Below are 21,362 nucleotides of genomic sequence, written 5' to 3' on the forward strand. Positions count from 1 at the left end.
ACACAAACATGCACTCATGCACCAACACACTGATTCTCTGCACAGGGATTGGTCAGTCTGAGAGAGCAGAGCTACAGCTAATGAGATGACAAGATGCTTATCCTTAGGGCTAAGACTAACGTTACAGCTAACACACACACACACACACACACTTAGCCACCTGGCCTACATCTTGGGGTCAGAGAGAGAGAGAGAGCACGAGAGAGTTACAGAGCGAGACAGAGAAAGAAAGGAAAGGATAGAATGAGTGTGAGAGAGAGGAAGGGAATGTGAACAGAGTATCTGAAAGAGTGTAATAGAAGAATAGAGCAAGAGAGCAACATTGAGAGAGGAGACTTTAAGTAAGGGCTCATCGTGGATTTAGTATTGATCGGGGGGTGAAAAAGTGTTGGTGTTAGAATTAAATGTAGTCTGCTGTCAGTTGTGGATGAGAAAAGGATTTGAGTACAACAGGTGCACTTATAAAGGTAAGAAACAATGCTGAACCTGTGTGGGTGCGTGTGTGGATCCTAGTGTTGGGAAAGAGTAAGTGTTCATGAGTACAGTGTCAGTTTCCGGGACCCAGATTAAACCTACTCCTAGGAATAGGTTTATTCTGGGTGTGGAAAACCGGCTCATAGCATTTCTAAATTGAGTTCAGCTTGGGCAAGAGAGACAGGGGAGAGAAGGGATGTGGCGTTTAGCAAGGAGTCTGACTGAGTTTCCCAAAGCTTCTCAGCCATCTGCAGGGTTTAACAGACTCACACACACACACACACACACACCACACTGACTGGAATATACATAGGACGGGATCAGCGTAGGGAGCGTGGCTGTGTGGCTTTGTGTTTTAAAAACAATTCTCATTGCTAACTCAATAATAGGATTCAAAGAGCTAAATTTACTCTAATTGTTTCCCAGGAGTCTATTATTGTTCTCCTCTTTATTCTCTCTCTCTTTGTCTCTCCCTCCATTGAAGGGAGAGAGAGTAAGAGAGACAGAAGGGAGGAAGATTGAAGAATTGGTTACCTGTGAGGGCTAAAGGCTCTCTTAACTTTAGCTCAATCCCACGTTTTACAAAATAATCTGGACCCTGTAATCTTATTACCGAAGGCTAATCTGGACTGTGTGTGTGTTACCAGAGAGGAAGAGAAGAGTGGGGCGCATCTGATAGGAAGGTTTTATGGAGGAAGAGAACGGGAGAGGAGGGAAAGAAAGAAAGATTAAATATTTTTTTCTGCAGTTTCTTCAAGACAAGACAACCTGAGCAGAACAAACAACCAGGCCACAGCTGGAAGATCAATTGATCCCTTATTCCTATTTGTCAGTGTTGTTGTCATGGCGAGGCACTGGCGTCTGTCATCGGAGGGCTTCCCCCCTGTCAGCGGCCATTTTGGATCAACAGGCGGACTCAGGACGGAGAGAAAAGAAGAGGAAGAGGAGGAACGCTCACCCATCTACTCCCTCTCCAAGAGCTCCATGGACGTAGTCACGGCAACCAAACACCCGCATCTGCGAGACCCGGCCTGGGCAAAACTGGAGCTGAGACGGAGCGCCAGCCAAAATACACAGTCCTCCACAAACACACACACACCAAAACTCACAACCCTACAGCAATACATACAACAACCCACACCCTCACACTCACAGACGTCTCAAAACATACACGGGCACGGATCTCCCCTTAGTAATGAGCGTGTGGCGCGTTGGAGTATGTGTAGCGCCAGTGTGTGTAGCAGTGTTAGCACACCAGAGACGGTCATATGGAAGGGAGGGAGTATGACTGAGGAGACCCCGTGCATCCTGTACTCCGCTCGCTGCTCCAGACTGGCTTCAGAGTCTCAGTCTTCCATACAAACACCTGCTACACCCTCACCTTTCACCTCACCCCTAAACACACCCACTCAGAGCCCAACCCTACACACACGCCACAACCTACCCCAACTCCAATACAGACCGTCACCCCTTACCGCAGACACACCCTGTCAAACGCACACACCTTCACCTATGTCCTCACCCCTACCTATAATGTTACCACTACCCTCACCCCTATCTATAACCTCACCTCTACCCTCACCTCTAGCTGTAATATCATGCCTACCCTCACCCCTATCTATAACCTCACCTCTACCCTCACCTCCAGCTGTAATATCATGCCTACCCTCACCCCTATCTGTAACCTCACCTCTACCCTCACCTCCAGCTGTAATATCATGCCTACCCTCACCCCTGACCCCTAAAGGAAATCCAAATCCTTACACAGACGAGGCCTGTTCCCCCCACAAGCATCCCTCTTCCCCCTTTCCCTCTCCTTCCTGTAGAGCTCAGGGTGTGGAAGGTCTGGAGGAGAGGGGCAGCATTGAGCAGGTCCCACCCCAACCAGGGTGCACCCCTGTGGGGATGTACTATGTAGAGAAGCCCCCTATCCTGAGCCCCAGACCCAGACCTAACAACAACACACCTCCGTTGGGTGTTTGCTTGGGCATCCCTGTACAGCAGCAAGAAGTGGAGATGGACCCTTGGGTGTTTTTCCCCAGCCCACCTGCTCACCTGGCATTGTCATGGTCACCGAGGCTCACCTGTCCGTCTGGCCGAGGTCAGATATCGGCAGGTTTAGTTTCCTCCCTCAGCGACTCACAATTGGACGGCTGCCCCCGCTGCTCCTGTAACTCTGCCTATTCAGGGGTCATGAACTTGATGACATCATTACCCCAGGGGTCAGGGTTCAGGGAGGAGGGGACAATGACATCACAGAGGGAGCTGGTGGAGGTCGGGGTGCAGGCAGGGTCACCTCAAGGGTCAAGGTTAAACTTTAGGTCCCTCCAGAGCTCCCTAAAGGATTATGGGTCGGACACTAATCTGGGGTCTCCCCCTCGGTCCAACTCCATCATGGGCTACAACACTTATCTAGGTTCACAGTCCATCTTGGGGTCCCCTCCGGGGTCAAGGTTGAACCTGAGGTCATCGCTAGGCTCCCACTCCAACCTGGTGTCGCCCTCTTCCAGTATGTTCCCTCTGGACATCCCCAGAGAGGGGTGGGAGGAGAAGTTAGAGTGGGAGGACAGCATCTCTGCCCCACTGGGGGAGATGGGGAGGAGGAGATCCTGTCTGAAGGTGGTGGTACAGGAGGAGGATAGGAGTAGAAGTGGAGAATGGGATCACAGCAAGAGGAGGAGTAGTATGAAGCAGGTGCAGTGGGATGAAGACGGGATGACCTGGGATGTTTACGGAGCCTCTCTGGACCCCGAGGAACTCAGCTCGGCCATACAGGTATGTCTGTCGGTGTGGTCTGTGGAGGTGTGTGTGTTAACCCTGCGTAGCTCTGCGGCCATACAGGTGTGTGTTTGTGTTAAGTCTGTGGTGTGTATAGCTCGACTATTCAGGTGATGGTTTCTACATGTCAATCTACACTATATATACAAAAGTATATGGACACCACTTCAAATTAATGGATTTGGCTATTTCAGCCACACCGTTACTGACATGAGCATAAAATTGAGCACACAGCCATGCGATCTCCATAGACAAACATTGCCAGCAGAATGGCCTTACTGAAGAGCTCAGTGACTTTCAACATGGCACCTCCATAGGGTGTCACCTTTCCTACAAGTTAGTTTGTCAAATTTCTGCCCTGCTAGAGCTGCACCGGTGAACTGTAAGTGCTGTTATTGTGAAGTGGAAACTTCTAGGAGCAACAACGCGAAGTGGTAGGCCACACAAGCTCACACAACGGGACAGCCGAGTGCTGAAGTGCGTAGCTCGTAAAAATCATCTGTCCTCGGTTGCAACACTCACTACCAAGTTCCAAACTGCCTCTGGAAGCAACGTCAGCACAAGAACTGTCCATCAGTAGCTTCATGAAATGGGTTTCCATGGCCAAGCTTAAGATCACCATGCACAATGCCAAGCGTCGGCTGGAGTGGTGAATAGCTTGCCGTCGTTGGACTCAAGTGAGCAGTGAAAACACATTCTCTGAAGTGATGAATCACGCTTCACCATCTGGTAGTCCGAAGGATGAATCTGAGTTTGGCAGGTTCCAGGAGAATGATATCTGCCCCAATGTATAGTGCCAACTGTAAAGTTTGGTAGAGGCGGAATAATGGTCTGGGGCTGTTTTTCATGGTTTGGGCTTGGCCCCTTAGTTCCAGTGAAGGGTAATCTTAACGCTACAGCATTCTAGATGATTCTATGCTTCCAACTTTGTGGCAACAGTTTGGGGAAGGCCCTTTCCTGTTCAGCATGACAATGCCCCTGTGCACAAAGCAAGGTACATACAGAATTGGTTTGTCTAAATTGGTGTGGAAGAACTTAACTGGCCTGCACAGAGCCCTGACCTCAACCCCATCGAACACCTTTGGGATGAATTGCCCGTCATCACTACTGCTCTTGTGGCTGAATGGAAGCATGTTCCTGCAGCAATGTTCCAACATCTAGTGGAAAACCTTCCCAGAAGAGTGGAGTCTGTTATTGCAGCAAAGAGAGGACCAACTCCGTATTAATGCCCATGATTTTGGAATGAGATATTCGACGACCAGGTGTCCACATACTTTTGGTAATGTAGTGTATTGTTCTATATTTATCTATATATTCATCATTTTTTATATGTTAACTGTTGTTTCTCTGACCTTATCTTATACTATCATACAGAAACACCTGCAACTCAAGACCAGGACAGACAACACAAACACAGAAACCACTCCCAAAACCAAACCGAAGACTAAAAGCAAATCAAGGGTTAAGGTCATTTCTAAAACCAAGAACAAAACTCCTCTCATGGAAACCGCTACCCCGTCAACCCCTGTTATGACAACCAAAGGCAAGACCGCTTCCATGGAAACCACTACCCTGTCAACCCCTGTCACTACCAAAAGAAAGACCACTGCCATGGCAACTTCCCCAATGGCATTATCGATTAATACCGTGGCGACTGCTGCCATTGAGACTGAGGCTGACACCAAAGGAGAGGGAGAGAGAGAGGGAGTCAGAGAGGGAGAAAAAGAGGGAGAAGGAGAACAGAGACAGAGAGAACCAGAGGGAGAGGTAAAGGTAGAGAGGGAGGAAGAAGGAAAGTTAGAGGGAGATAGCGAGGGAGGAATAGATGGAAAGGGAAAGGGAGGAGGACAGAGGGATGGAGGACTGAAGGGGGAAGAGACAGAGGAAAAGGGGACACCAGTGCTGTCTCGTAAGTCGTCATATCGTGAGAGTGGGCAGAGCAGGAAGAAGAGTGGAGGAGTGATGAAGTCACTGAAGCGATGTGTTCGCTCCTCAAACCCCAATGAATGACACTGGAAGAACACTGAGAAGGTGGACATGATCACATTATAAGACTAACCAATGACTGTATGGGACTAACACTGGAGGTTGGCGGGGTGCAGGGTGCAGGGTGCAGTCTAAAGTGCAAATGAGGCATCTGAATAACACTAACACTGGACTCCCTACTGCTGTGTTGTAGTTTTTGACTACTTTATATAAAATGTATATGTTAGTATTCAAATATATCTGCCAGTAGGTGAAAAATATGTTGGGTTGGAAAGGATACTACTCCAGTTCAGGTTTGCAATAACATCTACAGTTGAAGTCGGAAGTTTACATACACCTTCGCCAAATACATTTAAACTCAGTTTTTCATCATTCCTGACATTTAATCCTAGTAACAATTCCCTGTCTTAGGTCAGTTAGGATCACCACTTTATTTTAAGAATGTGAAATGTCAGAATAATAGTAGAGAGAATGTTTTATTTCAGATTTGATTTCTTTCATCACATTCCCAGTGGGTAAGAAGTTGAAATACACTCAATTAGTATTTTGGTAGCATTTCCTTTAAATTGTTTAACTTGGGTCAAACGTTTCGGGTAGCCTTCCACAAGCTTCCAAAATAAGTTGGGTGAATTTTAGCCCATTCCTCCTGACAGAGCTGGTGTAATTGAGTCAGGTTTTTGAAGGCCTCCTTGCTCACACACGCTTTTTCAGTTCTGCCCACAAATATTCTATAGGATTGAGGTCAGGGCTTTGTGATGGCCACTCCAATACCATGACTTTGTTATCCTTAAGCCATTTTGCCACAACGTTTGAAGACTGCTTGGGGTCATTGTCCATTTGGAAGACCTATTTGCAACCAAGCTTTAACTTCCTGAATGATGTCTTGAGATTATGGCCAAACAGTTTTTTTGTTTGTTTAATCAGACCAGAGGAAAAAGTACGAAAAGTACACTCTTTGTCCCCATGTGCTGTTGCGACCCGAAGTCTGCCTTTTTTATGGCAGTTTTGGAGCAGTGGCTTCTTCCTTGCTGAGCCTTTCAGGTTATGTCGATATAGGACTCGTTCTACTGTGGATATAGATACTTTTGTACCCGTTTCCTCCAGCATCTTCACAAGGGCCTTTGCTGTTGTTCTGGGATTGATTTTCACATTTTGCACCAAAGTATGTTCATCTCTAGGAGACAGAAACGCGTCTCCTTCCTGAGCAGTATGACGGCTGCATGGTCCCATGGTGTTTATACTTGTGTACTATTGTTTGTACAGATGAACGTGGTACCTTCAGGCATTTGAACATTGCTCCCAAGGATGAACCAGACTTGTGGAGGTCTACAATTTGTTTTCTGAGGTCTTGGCTGATTTTTGATTTTCCCATAATGTCAAGCAAAGAGGAACTGAGTTTGAAGGTAGGCCTTGAAACACATCCACAGGTACACCTCCACCTCCAAATTAGCCTATCAGAAGCTTCTAAAGCCAAGACATCATTTTCTGGAATTTTCCACTGTTTAAAGGCACAGTCAATTTAGTGTATGTAAACTTCTAACCCACTGGAATTGTGATACAGTGAATTATAAGTGAAATGACATGTGTCATGCACAAAGTAGATGTCCTAGCCGACTTACCGAAACTATAGTTTGTTAACAAGAAATTTGTGGAGTGGTTGAAAAAGAGAGTTTTAATGACTCCAACCTGAGTGTATGTAAACTTCCGACTTCAACTGTAGGTCCAGGATCCCAGAAAAAACAGCCCTTAATGTCAATATGTGTTACTGCCTGCCTGCACTGCATTACAGTAAACATGGATATGTGAATGTGTGGATGCCATGAATTATTGTAAATAATCTCCAATAGGAAAAAAATGTAATGTATTAAAATATCCTGTCAAAACATTCACTGATGTTACTTTCATATGCATTCTTTGTACTTTGCAGTATATACACATACATGTACATAGGCACTCGCTCGCTCGCTCACTCTCTCAAAAAAAAATACACAGACACTCACACAGAGTGTTTGTAAACTTGGTGAAACATGGTGGTGTGAGTAAGTCTATGTTCAGTTCATTCAGGCCCTGTGTACTGCTACTGTTCAGATGAGCAGGCACATTCCCTGTCATTCACCGTAGTAAAGGCCTGAAACCACACCTCACTAGCTGCTTCTACTGTTGTCATATCTCACTGTTAACGAACAAACACGGTAGTTGTATTTGTTATGTAGAGAAACAAAGCCCTCTCTCTTGCCTGCCCCCTGTATGGTGAAAGTGGTACAGTCCTGGGCCTAGGTGCAAGCCATACTTATACTGTATAGGATCACTTCATCCATCCACAGCCCTAGGGAGGTTTGGATAAGTTATAGAGGTTAACTGGAGAAGATTTAGAGTTAGGTAGATGTTTAGATAAGTAGAAGTAAGCCTGATGATGGAAATTATTTACAGGTAATGGGGTGTAATAGTTTGTAGATATGAATGGGTAGAGTGACAAATTGTGTGCGTGTACAGGGGTTGGGTTTGGAGGGTACAGGTCACCGGATCACGTGACACAGAATCAGGAGATGGGCTTATGGGGTGACGTGCGTCATGGGGTGAGTAGGGAGTAAAGTAGGGGGGCTGTTTTTTTCCTACATGTTTGTCCTATGTTTGCGGCCAAGGGAGTGTGTTGTGCCTGTGTGCATGTGTTCATGCATGCGCATGTATGAATGTGTGTGTGTGTGTGTGTGTGGGAATGTGGGTGTGTTGAAAGTGCTGATGGGCCCCCCAGAAGTCCCTATCCATTGCTGTAGAAGCCCCTGGCTGCAAGAGAACAATCCAGCACTGGGGCTTTGTAGTCATCTTTGTCCCTGGGGGAAATGTGTGTGTGTGTATGTGTGTGTTCATACGTAGGTACATGCGCACATATTAGTTTGTGAATGAGTGTGCGTGTATGTATATGCCTGAGTATGTGCAGGTGATTGGATGCCTGTATGTGAGCGTGTGTTCATGTGTTTGTCCAGTGCTATATATATAGTGTGCTGTGTGCGCGAGGCAGTGATTCTGCTGAAGATGGTTGATGTTCCAGGGTCTCCACTCCTATCTCTGCTGCTGCTGCTGTGTGTGTCGCCTCTGCCTGCCGTCACATACACCCTGACCCCTGGCAGACAGGCCCAGCACAAAGTCCTGCACCTGGGTGAGCCAGATCCACATGCACACATCAGTGGAGGTTGGTGGGAGGAGCTTTAGGAGGACGGGCTCATTGTAATGGGTGGAATGGAATGAATGGAATAGAGTCAATCGGGGTTTCCATATGTTTGATATCGTTCCATGTATTCCATTCCAGCCATTACAATGAGCCCGTCCTCCTATATAGCTCCTTCCACCAGCCTCCACTGATACACATGGGCACCAGCACACGAATACACACACTCATTTTAAAAGGAATAATCCACTCAATACCACAAATTCTTAGGATTTACATGGTCAAATAATGAAAATATGTTATAACGATATATGTTGTGAATTTTGAATTTCTTCGTCATAATAAGGTAGGAAGCAACATGTGAAAAGTCGACTTCAAAACCCACAATGCAATGCTCTCTCTATGGACAAGCTGGCTGGCTAGCTAGGTAGCTACTTAGTTAGAAAAGGTAGCTGCCTACACACACTAATACCAAAGTCAATATCAGCATGTTAAGTAGTTAGCTAGTAGAAGCTAGTTGTAGTTAGAATCTCACCATGTTGATCGCGTTTCTAGCTCACGACTTTGAGTCAATGTGGTTGCTATGGCAACGTGCAAGGAGCTTGCGGGTCTGTTAGCAGGGAGAAGAGTCAACTGCATTGTGGCACGATAGTTGAAGGAAGAAAGGCCATTAATCTGACGGCGCACCGGTATATAATATACACTTTGTTATGATGATATAGACGGATGGATGTGTTCTAGACAAGTATTTCCATACCATCTATTGTCTGATTTGGCGATCTGGAGTGCAAGTATTTGGGTTATGATATGTGATAGTGTCTTATGCCCTATCTCCAGTGACAGAACTATATAGCTATTTCCTGATACCAAAGATTGACCACTTAGAAATTAAATCATGGGGATATTGTTATTTTACCCCCTGATAGAACATAGGCTTTCACCAAATTGACAGGAGTTATATTTCTGCGTGTGGATACTCCCTTTAACAGCGATTACACCTCTTTCTCTCTCAATCTATTTGTTTCGCCACCCCTTTGCCTTTCCATCACATTTAATCTATCTGACCTCAACCATTCCGACTTGGACCAATAACTAAAATGAAGTTTAAAAAAATACATGTTTTATCATTCTAATTGTTCAGATCTGATCTTTGTAACTGACTGTGATGATTAAACTGACTCACAGACTGTGGCGTGGCAGATCTAGGATCAGTATTCGTCTGACTGTACTGACAGTTCCTGTGTATTTTCTTTCCTATAGACTGGCCTAAGGACTGTGGCACGTCCCACTATAAACCGAACATGGTTGAACGGATCGTCTCTGGAAACGAGGCCAGACCTCACTCCTGGCCATGGCAGGTCTCCCTACAGGTAATCAATAAACCCATGAACATACTTATCTACTTGCTATCTTCAGGATGTCGAATTTCCACTTAGTCATGCATTGATGCCAATGGGGAGACTCAGTGAAAATTTGACTTAAAGGTCCCCGCACAGTCAAAATCATGTTTTTCATCAAATGTTATTATATTTAGATGAAACCAGATCAAAGTAGGATGACCAAAGGATGAAAAATGTATGTTGCTTGTGCATTAATACAGTTTGATAATTGCTTGTGCATTAATACAGTTTGATAATTGCTTGTGCATTAATACAGTTTGATAATAACGGTACTGGCCCCCTCCCCAAGTGTCAAACACTTGGATTCAGGAGAAGGACTCAGTAGAGTGCTCCAACTCGAGGTGTCATAAACAAGCACCCATCTCCCCAACGTTAAAAAATATTTTAACATGACCTTCCCCTTCTACTGTAAAAAAAAAAATACACACCCTCCCCCCCACCCTCATAGAATGAACTCAAAATAATGTTTGCAACCACGAATAACAATAAATGTACCGACCCTGTGTTTATAAACGTGGATATCATCTTTGCCACTTTATGGTACAGTTGATGCCACGCAGGGCTATGGGCCAGAAGGTCGAGGGTTTGCTGACCACCACAAACGAGCTCACTCTCTCTGTCTGTTTCATTACACTAAGATCAGAAATGGCTGCAGACAATGATCAGCTAGGGGGAAATCTGATTTTCAACATTTCGATTCAAGATTTAGAATTGAAAAAATATATGCAACACATTTTTTCCACCAACAGCTTTCTGTACCGACTTGGGGCGCTTCAACGTCATGGTTTATTGACTCCCTATCCAGTATCGAAGGCTTGGCTTGACAATCTCTGAATGTCATTCAACTTTTTGGTGTTTAACAGATGTGTCTTTCCATTCATCAAATGGCTGCTGCAGTTTGGATGCTGAAATTATATTTTGGACTAATGTGCGCAGCTAGCCTACAGGAGACTTTTGAAGTAGCCTAATCAGATTAAATCGTTGTGACTGGTTGCATTTATGCCACTCATAAAAGGTAATACATTTAAAAAGTTCAATTACAAATATTTAGGCAGAAGTGTTAGGTTCTAGGTGAACGAGGAATGCTGCATGGATCGTGGAGGAGGCAGAGCGCGTGTTAAGCTTTCCTGAATAACTGGGCCTGCTTGGAACATATGTGGCCACATTATTATAGGACGACTTGGGAGAATGAAGATCTGCAGCAGACAGCGCATCTCAGTATGAGAAGTACAGCCAGGATGGCCTGCTACTGTGCCTTTCTAGACCTTATAAACTGTTGAGAGTAGACCCACAACTGATCCAAATGGAATGAAACGTTCAAATCAGAGGGCTTTTGCACTGTTATGCAAATTACATTTTCACTGCAGTTTACAGCCTAGAGTAAAATGTTGTACTCACTTGAAAACAATAATGCAATTATTAATTGCATTGTGGTGTTATAGACTAGTTTATGTAGACTAGCCTATAACGTCATAAAGAAGTGGGAAGGTGGGAATTACTCGTTTTGAAGTTGTAAATACCGGTTGGCTGCATTCAGGTGCTTTGAACTTGTTGAATAATGCAGATTGGCTCATGGCCAACAAGCTGCTTAAACCATAAACTAAAAGTACAACTATCATGCTTGTAAACAAATTAGTGTTAACATTTTTTTTATTGATTGCCTTTGATAAATAATGTTTTTTAGTTGCATTTAACTGCCGAAAATGCTGTTATCAAGCTCATTTCCTACTAAGGTGACGTCAGAGGTCATCGTGTGGGAGGAGTCGGAGCTCAGGGTTGATAGACGAGTTGTGTTGTATATTTGTTTTCACTTTCACTTTTACTTACTTAGCTAGCAAATGCAGCCAGCTAGTTTAGCCTGCTCAAACACATGGCTCAAACAGAGAGGGATGCTATGTTAGCTCTCTGGCTATCCAACACTGGAACTCTTCCAAGTCAAGGTAAGCTTTTGGTTTTATTAATTTATTGCCAACAGGGCCTGCCGGTGTAAGTGCTAAACTGCTCACTGTACACTATACTGCATGATTGTAGTGGGTTTACAAATGCGTTAGTTCTAGCTATGCTGACTATGACGTTAGTTAATATGGTGACAACGATATAGACTGTGTGTAGCAGTTAGTGGTTATGGTATGAAGGTTTGGCTTGGAAACGTTTTTTTGCCTGGTCACAGACCTGTTGTGTTGTGCACTGAAGTCCACAAGCGAAGGGAAAAGGTGAGAGGAGAGTGTAGATGTGAAGTGATCACGCTGTTTGTATGTGGCTTCTATGAAAGTGAACTGTGCTTGAGGGTGATCAGGGGTGCATTCATTCCACCGATTCTGTTGAAAATGGTTTCTTAAACGGAAGCAAACAGAATGACGCGGGGATAAACATACCTGAATCTGTCCAATAACAACTGTTGTTTGCCACTGTTGGACTAATGATTACACCTTAGATCCGCTAGATGCATTGAATGTATTGAATGTGTCACGGTCGTTGTAAACTTTCATTCATAGGCTATAGCAACCTCATGATGGGTATAGGGAAACATTTGAGTATCATGCGGTAGCCTAAACCTATCGATGTTACATTGAGCTGGGTAAATGGAATATAAATGACAACAATCGAATATGCTGTAATAGAAATAAGGCCATGCTCATTTGAAACGGCACCGACCGCCACTGGTATTCATATGCTCACACCATTCTGTTGTTGAGGTACGCATACACCATCCCAACACAGAAGAGCTGCATTTTATATACTTAATTACAATTTGTTTTGGAAGGAAAACTATTTCACTCATATTGCAATTAAATGTAGTGCATATTTCATATAAATCTGAAAACACTGGGCAGTTACTTTAAGTGGAAGGTCTTGCCTGTGGGTTGATGGCAAATGTGTGTGTTCTGTGTGTCTCAGGTTCGTCCCAGAGGCAGTAAGCACTACATCCATGTCTGTGGAGGAACTCTCATCCACAAGAACTGGGTCCTCACTGCTGCTCACTGCTTCCAGAAGTAAGACTTGCCATTCCGTGAGTGGTAGCACACAACATTATTGGACTGAGCTAAAAATGAAACACTTGTCTCAAAAGGACCACGGTCTAACCCATTCACCATAACTCGGTTTAGACGAGAAAGAGACGATACATCTTGAGAAACCACCAAAAAGGACTAGTAGACTACCTGTGTGTAATGTGACGGAAAGTTACATTCTGAACCCTGCGTGGTAACTCAGTTACCCACCATGCTGTGTGTCTCAGGGGTAAAGCCGAGGATGCTGGGAGTTGGAGGATTGTCCTGGGGAAGCACCAGCTGAAACGTTCCGAAACACCCGAGAAGACTATCCCGGTGAAGAGGATATATCGTCACGAGCACTTCCGTTACCCCACGCACAGCGAGTTGGATTACGATATCGCCCTGGTCAAGGCTGCCACCGACATCGTGCCCACCAACCACATACGCTATGCATGCCTGCCGCGCAAACAGATCCGCCTGAAGCCAGGACAATACTGCTGGGTGACCGGCTGGGGAGACACTCGGGGTAAGGAGGGATGATTAAGGGGGAGGAGGTTGGATGAAACTAGGGATGAGGACTGAGAGGAGAGGGGGAGAAAGGTGCGGTTGGCTGGGTAGACACTCAGGTTAAGGGGGGGTGAAAGGGGGAGGAGAGGAGGCTGGGGAGGCACACAGGGTAAGGAGGGGGAGGCTGAATTGAGACACTGGGAGAATCTCATTGCATACTCGTATCCTCTCGCCTCCTTTTTAAAACCCATTGGAGACGATCAGAGGGGAGGGACCTCTGGCTTTCTCATCCAATGGGTTTTGAAAAAAAGGTGTGGAGTGAGGACGTGAGGAGTATGCAATTGAGATTCTCCCTATGACCACATGTTAGAACTAAGATTGTAGACAAAAGAGCATTGACAAGGGCTGCGTTCAATAGGCATGAAACAAGTATGTTGCCTAAAGGTAATCCTGTGGTGTGTCCCTGTCTGTGTATCAGGTGGAAAGGAGAACGTGTCTCTGGCTGAGGCTCTGAACCAGGCCCGTTTACCCATCATCGACATCAAGACCTGCCGTCAGAAGAAGTTCTGGGGAGACCGCGTCAGGGACTCCATGATCTGTGCCGGCTTCAGAGACACAGAAGGACCACCTGCTGCCTGCCAGGTAGAGAAAGGGAGGGTAGGGAAGGAGGGGACTGAGGAAGGGTGGGACAGAGGGAGGAGTGGGAAAGACCGAGTGAGAAAGGGAGGAGGAAGAATTACATACTTGTACCGAGTACGCCGATTGGCTAATGGCAAACAACCTGCGTCAACTATAAATTAGAAGTACAGCTATCATGCTCGTCAAACAAATTATAGTGGTAAAAAAAACATTAATAGATCGTTTAAAAATAATAATAATGGTTTGTTGCATTTAACTGCTGAAAATGCTGTTATCGAGGTAATTTCCTTAACTGCAGAGTTCAGCATGTGGGAGAAGTCAGAGCTCAGAGATCATAGATGATTTTCCCACTATAACTGACCAATTGGAGGGGCGTTTAAATAAATGTTTCCCAGTTGCATGCTGGTATTTACACATTTACGAGATGTTATAAACGCAGCATTAGTATTAACATAGGAATGTGATCTAACAATGTTTTATCCCCCCTCTCCTCTTAGGGTGACTCGGGCGGTCCTCTGCTGTGCCAGTTGGGGCGTGACAGGTGGGAGGTGCACGGTGTGGTGAGCTTTGGCCCCATTGGCTGCACCGTGGAGAACAAGCCCAGCGTGTTCACCCGCACCGCCAATTACATCCCTTGGATCGAGGCTACGCGCATCAGAGACATCTTCATGCACTAGACTAGACCACACACAACCTGACAACCCCTCCACACCCCAAAACTATAGCATTAATTTTTGTGCAAGATACCATATTGCCTCAGGCCACACACCCCTCTCCTCTGTGTCCATAACCTGTGAGTCACTAGTGACATCAGACAACATTTGAATGAAGACATTTTACAATCAACATTGTACTGATCATCAGCATTTCATTAAATCAAGCCACCTGTCACGATGCTGTAATCTGTGTTAAATTCTGTGTTATTCAGGCTTTGTGTCTCTGAAAGTACTCTAGTCACCATCCACTTAATGTGTATGTTATGGACAATTTGTTTCAGAATCACACTCAAGTCAACAATTCAATGTTTTATGTCTATAACCTATGGATTTTGTCTGGAGCATTTTGTCCTTCAATATTACATTCAGAATTATGTTATCCCATTTCATTGGTGCATGCAAAGGAACATACAGTATCTGCAATTTGTATGGCATGTATGACACCTTGACCTCCACCACATCCCCAACCAATGTTCCACTTCCTGGTTGTACTCTTTCCTGACTAACACTCCCATCATGCAGTCTGTCAGCCAATAAAGTTGGCAGAAAAAGCAGAACATTGTGAACCTCTTCTTTCAAATATACTGTAGAACACTTAGTTTAGCTTACTGACTGATACCAATAGTGTAGCGGGCACACAATCTGGGTTCAAACCCAGTCAGTCAGTCACAATAGCATATCCCACCCCTGACCCCATCTACAGGCTTTCACAACACAAGCAGCATGAGCACAACTGACAAAGACCCAAGGCAGCATATTATCATTTTGAATGTTTGTTGTATTGTTCTTACAGTGGGCTTAACAGGCAAGGACACAAATAGATAATACAGACACTTCCAGTACTGTTTGGAAGTAACTTTTAGAAAGGCCAGCATCGACTCCAACTCTTAACAGGAAAATAGTACCCACTATGAATAAATACATTACAACAGTTTTGATTGTAAGGCCTTGGTAGGGTGTGTGCTGGGATGAATGTCTCTTTGCTCTTCAGCTTCATTAGAAGTCTTGTTCTGTATCTGAAGGACTACAACCCACAGTCGCATGAAAGCAAAGGACTACAATCATGGATTCCAGAAGCTCTCATGCTTAGATGAGTAACCTTGCGTTCGCTCCCTGTACTAACCATTTGGCTTTACCTCAGGGGACTAACACAGCCGTGAGTCAAGTGGGCAACCTCGTAAAATAACCAGTCAGTAACACCAGCCGAGATGTTCAGATAACTTCAAGGAGGGGAAGGGTGGATGTATCACTGACCAGACATGACTGGATAGCTGTTAACTGATTTCTGAATTGTTTTCATCACTCCAGTCATGTCAGATGAGTGATCACTTCACAGGGAGGGAGGAGGCATGTAAAAATGATTACAACAGGGCCCCAGTATCCATTTACTTAGCATATACTCTTAACATGGGCATACTATTTACATGACTCTTTCCCTCTTCCAGGCTACTAGACGTAGCATTCAATAATATAACATAAGATACATTTCTAAAAACAGTTCCCAATACAATAACACATAAACCCCTTGGAAATAGCGTGAGGCCTTTTCAGATCTGTGTGGGTGAGAAGGGAGGTAACCCAGAAGGACAGGGCTGGGGGGGCAGCAAGGGCAGTTGTGTGGGGAGGGGTGTTTCTTGGAGGTCATTTAGTCCATGGTTTAATGACATCTCAGTCATGCCTCCAATATCTCAGAACCCTCTCAAGTCAGGAAGTGAACAAGGGAAGGGGCTGGTGATATTTGTGGGAGGGTTTGAGTATTGGTAACCTATTCCCTGAGACTCTGGCCAAAAGTAGTACACCAAGTTGGGAATAGGGTGGAATTTTGGATGAAACGCAATAGATAGGGATGTGTTCAGTAGAGATTTGAAGAGGAGCCGCCTCTGATATGGTCCCAGTTACTGTAGAGAGCGTAGGCACCAGACATGGCCAACCCCACCAGACCACCACGAGCCACTCCCTTCAGCCCTCCTGAAACAAACACACGTTTTGAATGAGACAGATGGGTTTTTTAGGGCACTACATGTTGAACTCTTGCCCCACACGAGACACAACCATAGACTAACCACAGACAGGCTACACACCTGTGGATTTGAACAGCATGCCTGTGAGAGTCCCAGCAGCCAAAGTGTTGATGTCATCCTCTGCTCCTCTAGCCTTCTCTATGGCCACGCCAAATATACTGTACAATAACGCTGTAAACACACATGCACACCCCATGGTTAATATAGACATACTAGGGACAAAACACCTGGTCCATGGGTTAGCCAGGGTGAAGAAGAAGAGAGGAAGGGAAGAAGTGCTCACCAACAGAGCCCAGAGTGTTGGCCCAGGATGCACCTTGTCTGGTCACCATGTTGAGAATCCTGAGGGCAAGGTCAGAGGTCAGATAAGTGAGAGCAGTATATAGAGCACCCTACCACAGAACCCTCAAACGCAACTCTGGCCCTTGAAGCCAGTTCCACTGTGTTTTTTCATTGGTCATCTCTAATCAGGGACCTGGGACACCAGGTTGGTGCAATTATTTATCAGATAAAAAAGAAAAACAGCAGGCTCCGGACCTCATTGGGTTAGAGTTGAATACCCCTGCCATAGAACATTTATATTAGCATGAATAAAAACCTGTCTCCAACGTGATAACACTAAAGCCACAGACTACTAGAGGAACACAGTGGTGCTTACTGGACGTTACGTGGTTTAGTCCAGCCCATTTCTCTGGTCTCCTTCAACCCCATCCTCAGTCCATTCACTGTCCCAAACGCAGCTCCTAGAATTGGAGGGGGCGAGAGAGGAAGAGACTCAGATACAGAACCAGCAGGCATCATAACTTAATATGGGAGAAGGGGAGTTATGTGGATAGAGAGAAGAGATGAGAGGGTGAGACAGAGAAACTGAGAGGGAGGGAATGTCTCACCTGTGATGCAGCTGCCCCCGATGGTGAAGAAGGCCAGTTCAAACCTCCCTCTAGTTTTACCAGCCCCTGTTGGCAGGATGAACTCATCTGTGTCCTGGAAAACACACACAGGTTAACATCTATCTTAGTCGACTTGATAGTGGGAATGTCACAAATCAATTCTACATATCCATTCATTGAGTGAGGTCAACTTCTACTAACTAGCTAGGTAGCAAGCTAGCATCGCTTACCTGTACGAGGTAGCGGGGGTCAACATTAAGATAAGGCGACAGGGGGCTCATTCCAGTCACTATGAAGAAAATACAGTAACCTCAGTTGATGTCAACGACGGCCAGTGTTGGCCTTGTCTAGCTAACGTTAGTTAGTATGCTAGCTACCACCAACGTAGCAACATCAATTGGCAGGGGCACTTACATGGGACACCGGCGAGCTCTGTGTTGGAGTATTCGCTGCCTCCAAAGAGACTCCCGAGGCCGCCTTTCCCTCCCGACCCAGGGGCGTTATTGTCCATGTATGGTGACGATCTAGAGACTCACCCGGCGAACGCTTCGGGCTGGAGATGCTGGTTGGGTTAGCTAGCTAACTAGCTAACTAGCTAACATTAGCCTAGCTGACCAAACGTGATGATGCAAGCCAAAAGCAATAACGTTGGCGATATTTCCTAGTATCTAAAACGCAGTAATATGTTCACGTTTGAATAGTGTTGTACACTGTCTTACTGTATGCAGTTAGATATTGAAATTATCAGCTTTTTGTAAATTATAGTTGGGTTTGCCTTTTCATCGTGCTTCTCTGACCTCCACGATCTACCGTAAAGCGACCACTGACAGGCGATTACGTAAGCAGACCTGAAAGTTAAGCAACGTTATACACATCTTTGGCACTGCGTTGAAGGGAATTACTCAACGTAAAACGGGTGACATTGAGCTATGGTTGCATTTGATACGGGGCTATAAGCAAAATATCAAAATACATTTGCGAGTGTGACAATTCACGACATCAAAGGGTCACTTAAAGTAACGATACATTGCACTAGATGGCAGCAAAGTAACATTAAAGCGCTCAAAGACCAGACCAAAGAGGATAACGACCCAGCTAACAACAACAGTTCTTACAACTTTAGAGAACGTTCCCCTGAGAGTCTCAAAATATATTTTACCTAAATCCTCCCTGAACGATTGAAAAAAAAACAAGTGACCCTTCACTATACAAAAATAATAATTGAAACAAAGTGGATAGCAGAGAACATATCTAGCGTTTACACTCACTTCTTGGACAGACCAGAGCTTTAGAAACTGTTCTTCGTCCTGTTAATATTACATGCATTTTGATAGAGCACAGGGCTGCGGAGCAGCTTGTGGGTTCGCAGACCACCGTGGACAAGAGGTGGAAATATCTCCTTTATAACCATTGCATGAAGCTATCATCGTATTTGCAGGACAGCATACATTTTTTTAAATACCACACAAATGACCAAATTTACAGGCTATGAATGGACAGAGAGATAGGCCTATGTGCTTATCTTATCATATTTGTCCAATGCCAAATCAGTGTGTCTTGTTTGAAAGGAAACTGTCCCTGTTTCCAAATAATTAAATCTGAGACATCATTAGGAATCTGCTGATGGTACTTTCAAAAGTTAGGCCTACATTTCCACCCCAGACAGAGTAGGCCTACCGATGCATAAAAATGTAAGCTTTAATGCTGAGAACTCTTCATCCGTGGCTTAACCCACTGAGAAAAGGTCACAAGTGTTTCCCTAAAAGCTGTCTGGGTTTAAACATCTTCTATTGTACAGAAAGTGAATAGCTTAGTCGATTGATAGTGACAGAATTAGATTACTTTCCAAGCAAATTCTGCCTCTGAATGTCAAAGAAACTAAACAATGATATCTTAATAAATGGTAGGCATATGACATACACTCTTACTGTATCTGCGTAATAGTGTGCAACTGCAGCACATAATTTGGGGCAATCCTACAAGTGGGCGTTCCTGCAGCTCCCTCGAGCATCACATTGGTTCCTTCATCATCCTCATGTTTGTGTGACACTTTTGAATGTAGGTTAAAAGGGAAATAAAAGTATTATCTGAGTTAGGCAGTGCCCTTTGCTCCGCGCCGAACACGTACCCTCACATTCGTTTACAGAACTGTGGGAAAACAGTGCCCGACCTTCAGGGGCAAAGGACACTGTCTACCAGTCGCTAGTACATCAGGTGGGAGGCGGGAGCGACACCGTGTGCTTACTAACTAGCTAGTTAGTGACAGTGTATCCCAGGTTGCTAGTTAGAACTCCAACACCAAAACATGCTAAATAGGTTCTTTCCGGAGATTTTTGCTAACATTCAGTCGAGAAAATGTTCCCCTAACTAATGGAAACTGGACACTCAAACATCAGCAGAACATTACGGGTAACATTGCAAAAACATTCTCTCTCCCTGGAATTGTTAGCTGGGTAACCCCTTTCATCTTCCCTTTCATTCTCCTTTCATCTGTGACCAGGCTGTTGAGACCACCAGTACTCTCTTTGATTAGACTTTAGTGTGTGTGAGATGTCAGGTCTTGGTTTACTCTTTCTCTGTTTTGTTTTGACGAGACAACACACACATGCAGTCTTCTGTCTTTACTGCCCTATATACATAGGCATGGAATCATTGGCCACTTTAATAATGTAACACTAGTCACTCTAATAATGTTTACATACTGCTTTACTCATCTCATATGTATATACTGTATTCTATTCTATTCTACTGTATTTAGTCAATGCCAATGCAACATTGCTCGTCCTAATATTTATATATTTCTTAATTTCATTCTTTTACTTTTAGATTTGTGTATTGTTGTTAATTGTTAGATACTACTGCACTGTTGGAGCTGGGAACACAAGCATTTTGCAATAACATCTGTTAAATATGTGTATTTTACCAATAAAATTTGATTTGATTTGTATATTTAACCTTGTGGGGACAAACAATTCAGTCCCATTCAAAGTCCTTTTTTACCTAACCCTAAACTTAACCCGAAAACCTAACCCTAAACCTAACCCTAGCTCTTAACCCTAAAACTAACCCTAGCTCTTAACCCTAAAACTAACCCTAGCTCCTAACCCCAACCCTAAACCAAATTTGAATCCTAACACAATTCTAACCTTAATCCTGATCCCCCTAGAAATAGCATTTGACCTTGTGGGGACTAACAAAATGTCCCCAGTTGGTCAAATTTTTGTTTGTTTACTATTCTAGTTAAACACATGTTTAAATGTGTATGTAGGCCTAGACAGTACAGCCATCTGTCACAGGTCAGAGGAATTATGAATGAATTTATTGTGGTGAGAAAAACCCCCACAAATAACAAAAGTTATTTAGATGCAGTCACTGTAGCAGCCTTGTGTTATTGTGTATTCATCCGAGTCCAAGTGGACAAGTGGAATGATGAAGATTGTCATTGTTGCTGTGTGTGTGTGTGTGTGTGTGTGTGTGTGTGTGTGTGTGTGTGTGTGTGTGTGTGTGTGTGTGTGTGTGTGTGTGTGTGTGTGTGTGTGTATTCAAGCTGCCTGGCACAGTCTGTGAGTAACTGTTGTCTCTGTATGGGAGCCCGGTGGACCCACTTGCCTCCTACAATACACTATTCAGTCTCACGCACACATGCACACACCCACACACATATGAGCATGCACACACACACACATACAGACATGGTCCGGCCAAGAGGCTTGTTTATCCCTCAGCCAATCACCAGGAGGGAGGAGGGTGCACAACAACAAAAAATGCTGTATGTGAGAATAATAGCTTCAT

At 44.6% G+C, this 21,362-nt stretch overlaps 2 protein-coding genes across 5 annotated transcripts; one reads left to right on the forward strand and one right to left on the reverse strand.

Annotated features, from left to right (window-relative positions):
- The first annotated feature begins 161 nt into the window (after nt 1-161).
- LOC115144093 (chymotrypsin-like elastase family member 2A) lies at nt 162-15,216 on the forward strand. 4 transcript variants are annotated; one of them, XM_029684804.2, is made up of 7 exons: nt 222-467; nt 8,223-8,395; nt 9,665-9,774; nt 12,703-12,797; nt 13,043-13,323; nt 13,783-13,946; nt 14,441-15,216. In XM_029684804.2, exons 2-7 carry the CDS (start codon nt 8,272-8,274, stop codon nt 14,618-14,620), a joined length of 954 nt encoding a protein of 317 aa, XP_029540664.1. In that variant the 5' UTR covers nt 222-467; nt 8,223-8,271; the 3' UTR covers nt 14,621-15,216. The 4 variants fall into 4 exon arrangements, with proteins under 4 accessions (XP_029540663.2, XP_029540664.1, XP_064858533.1 ...); XM_065002461.1 differs by lacking the exon at nt 222-467 and having other exon boundaries at nt 8,189-8,395; XM_029684805.2 differs by lacking the exons at nt 222-467; nt 8,223-8,395 and adding an exon at nt 9,009-9,093.
- Nucleotides 15,217-15,416: 200 nt separating this feature from the next.
- Nucleotides 15,417-18,414, reverse strand: LOC115144094 (mitochondrial import inner membrane translocase subunit Tim23-like). Its single transcript, XM_029684806.2, has 7 exons — nt 17,985-18,414; nt 17,801-17,859; nt 17,571-17,664; nt 17,339-17,423; nt 16,964-17,022; nt 16,741-16,851; nt 15,417-16,627 (listed from the first exon to the last, which is right to left on the reverse strand). The coding sequence occupies exons 1-7, from the start codon at nt 18,079-18,081 to the stop codon at nt 16,512-16,514; spliced, it is 621 nt and encodes a 206-aa protein (XP_029540666.1). The 5' UTR covers nt 18,082-18,414; the 3' UTR covers nt 15,417-16,511.
- Between the last annotated feature and the right edge of the window lie 2,948 nt (nt 18,415-21,362).

The sequence above is a fragment of the Oncorhynchus nerka genome, linkage group LG16 (genome assembly GCF_034236695.1).
Source record: "Oncorhynchus nerka isolate Pitt River linkage group LG16, Oner_Uvic_2.0, whole genome shotgun sequence".
NCBI lineage: Eukaryota > Metazoa > Chordata > Actinopteri > Salmoniformes > Salmonidae > Oncorhynchus > Oncorhynchus nerka.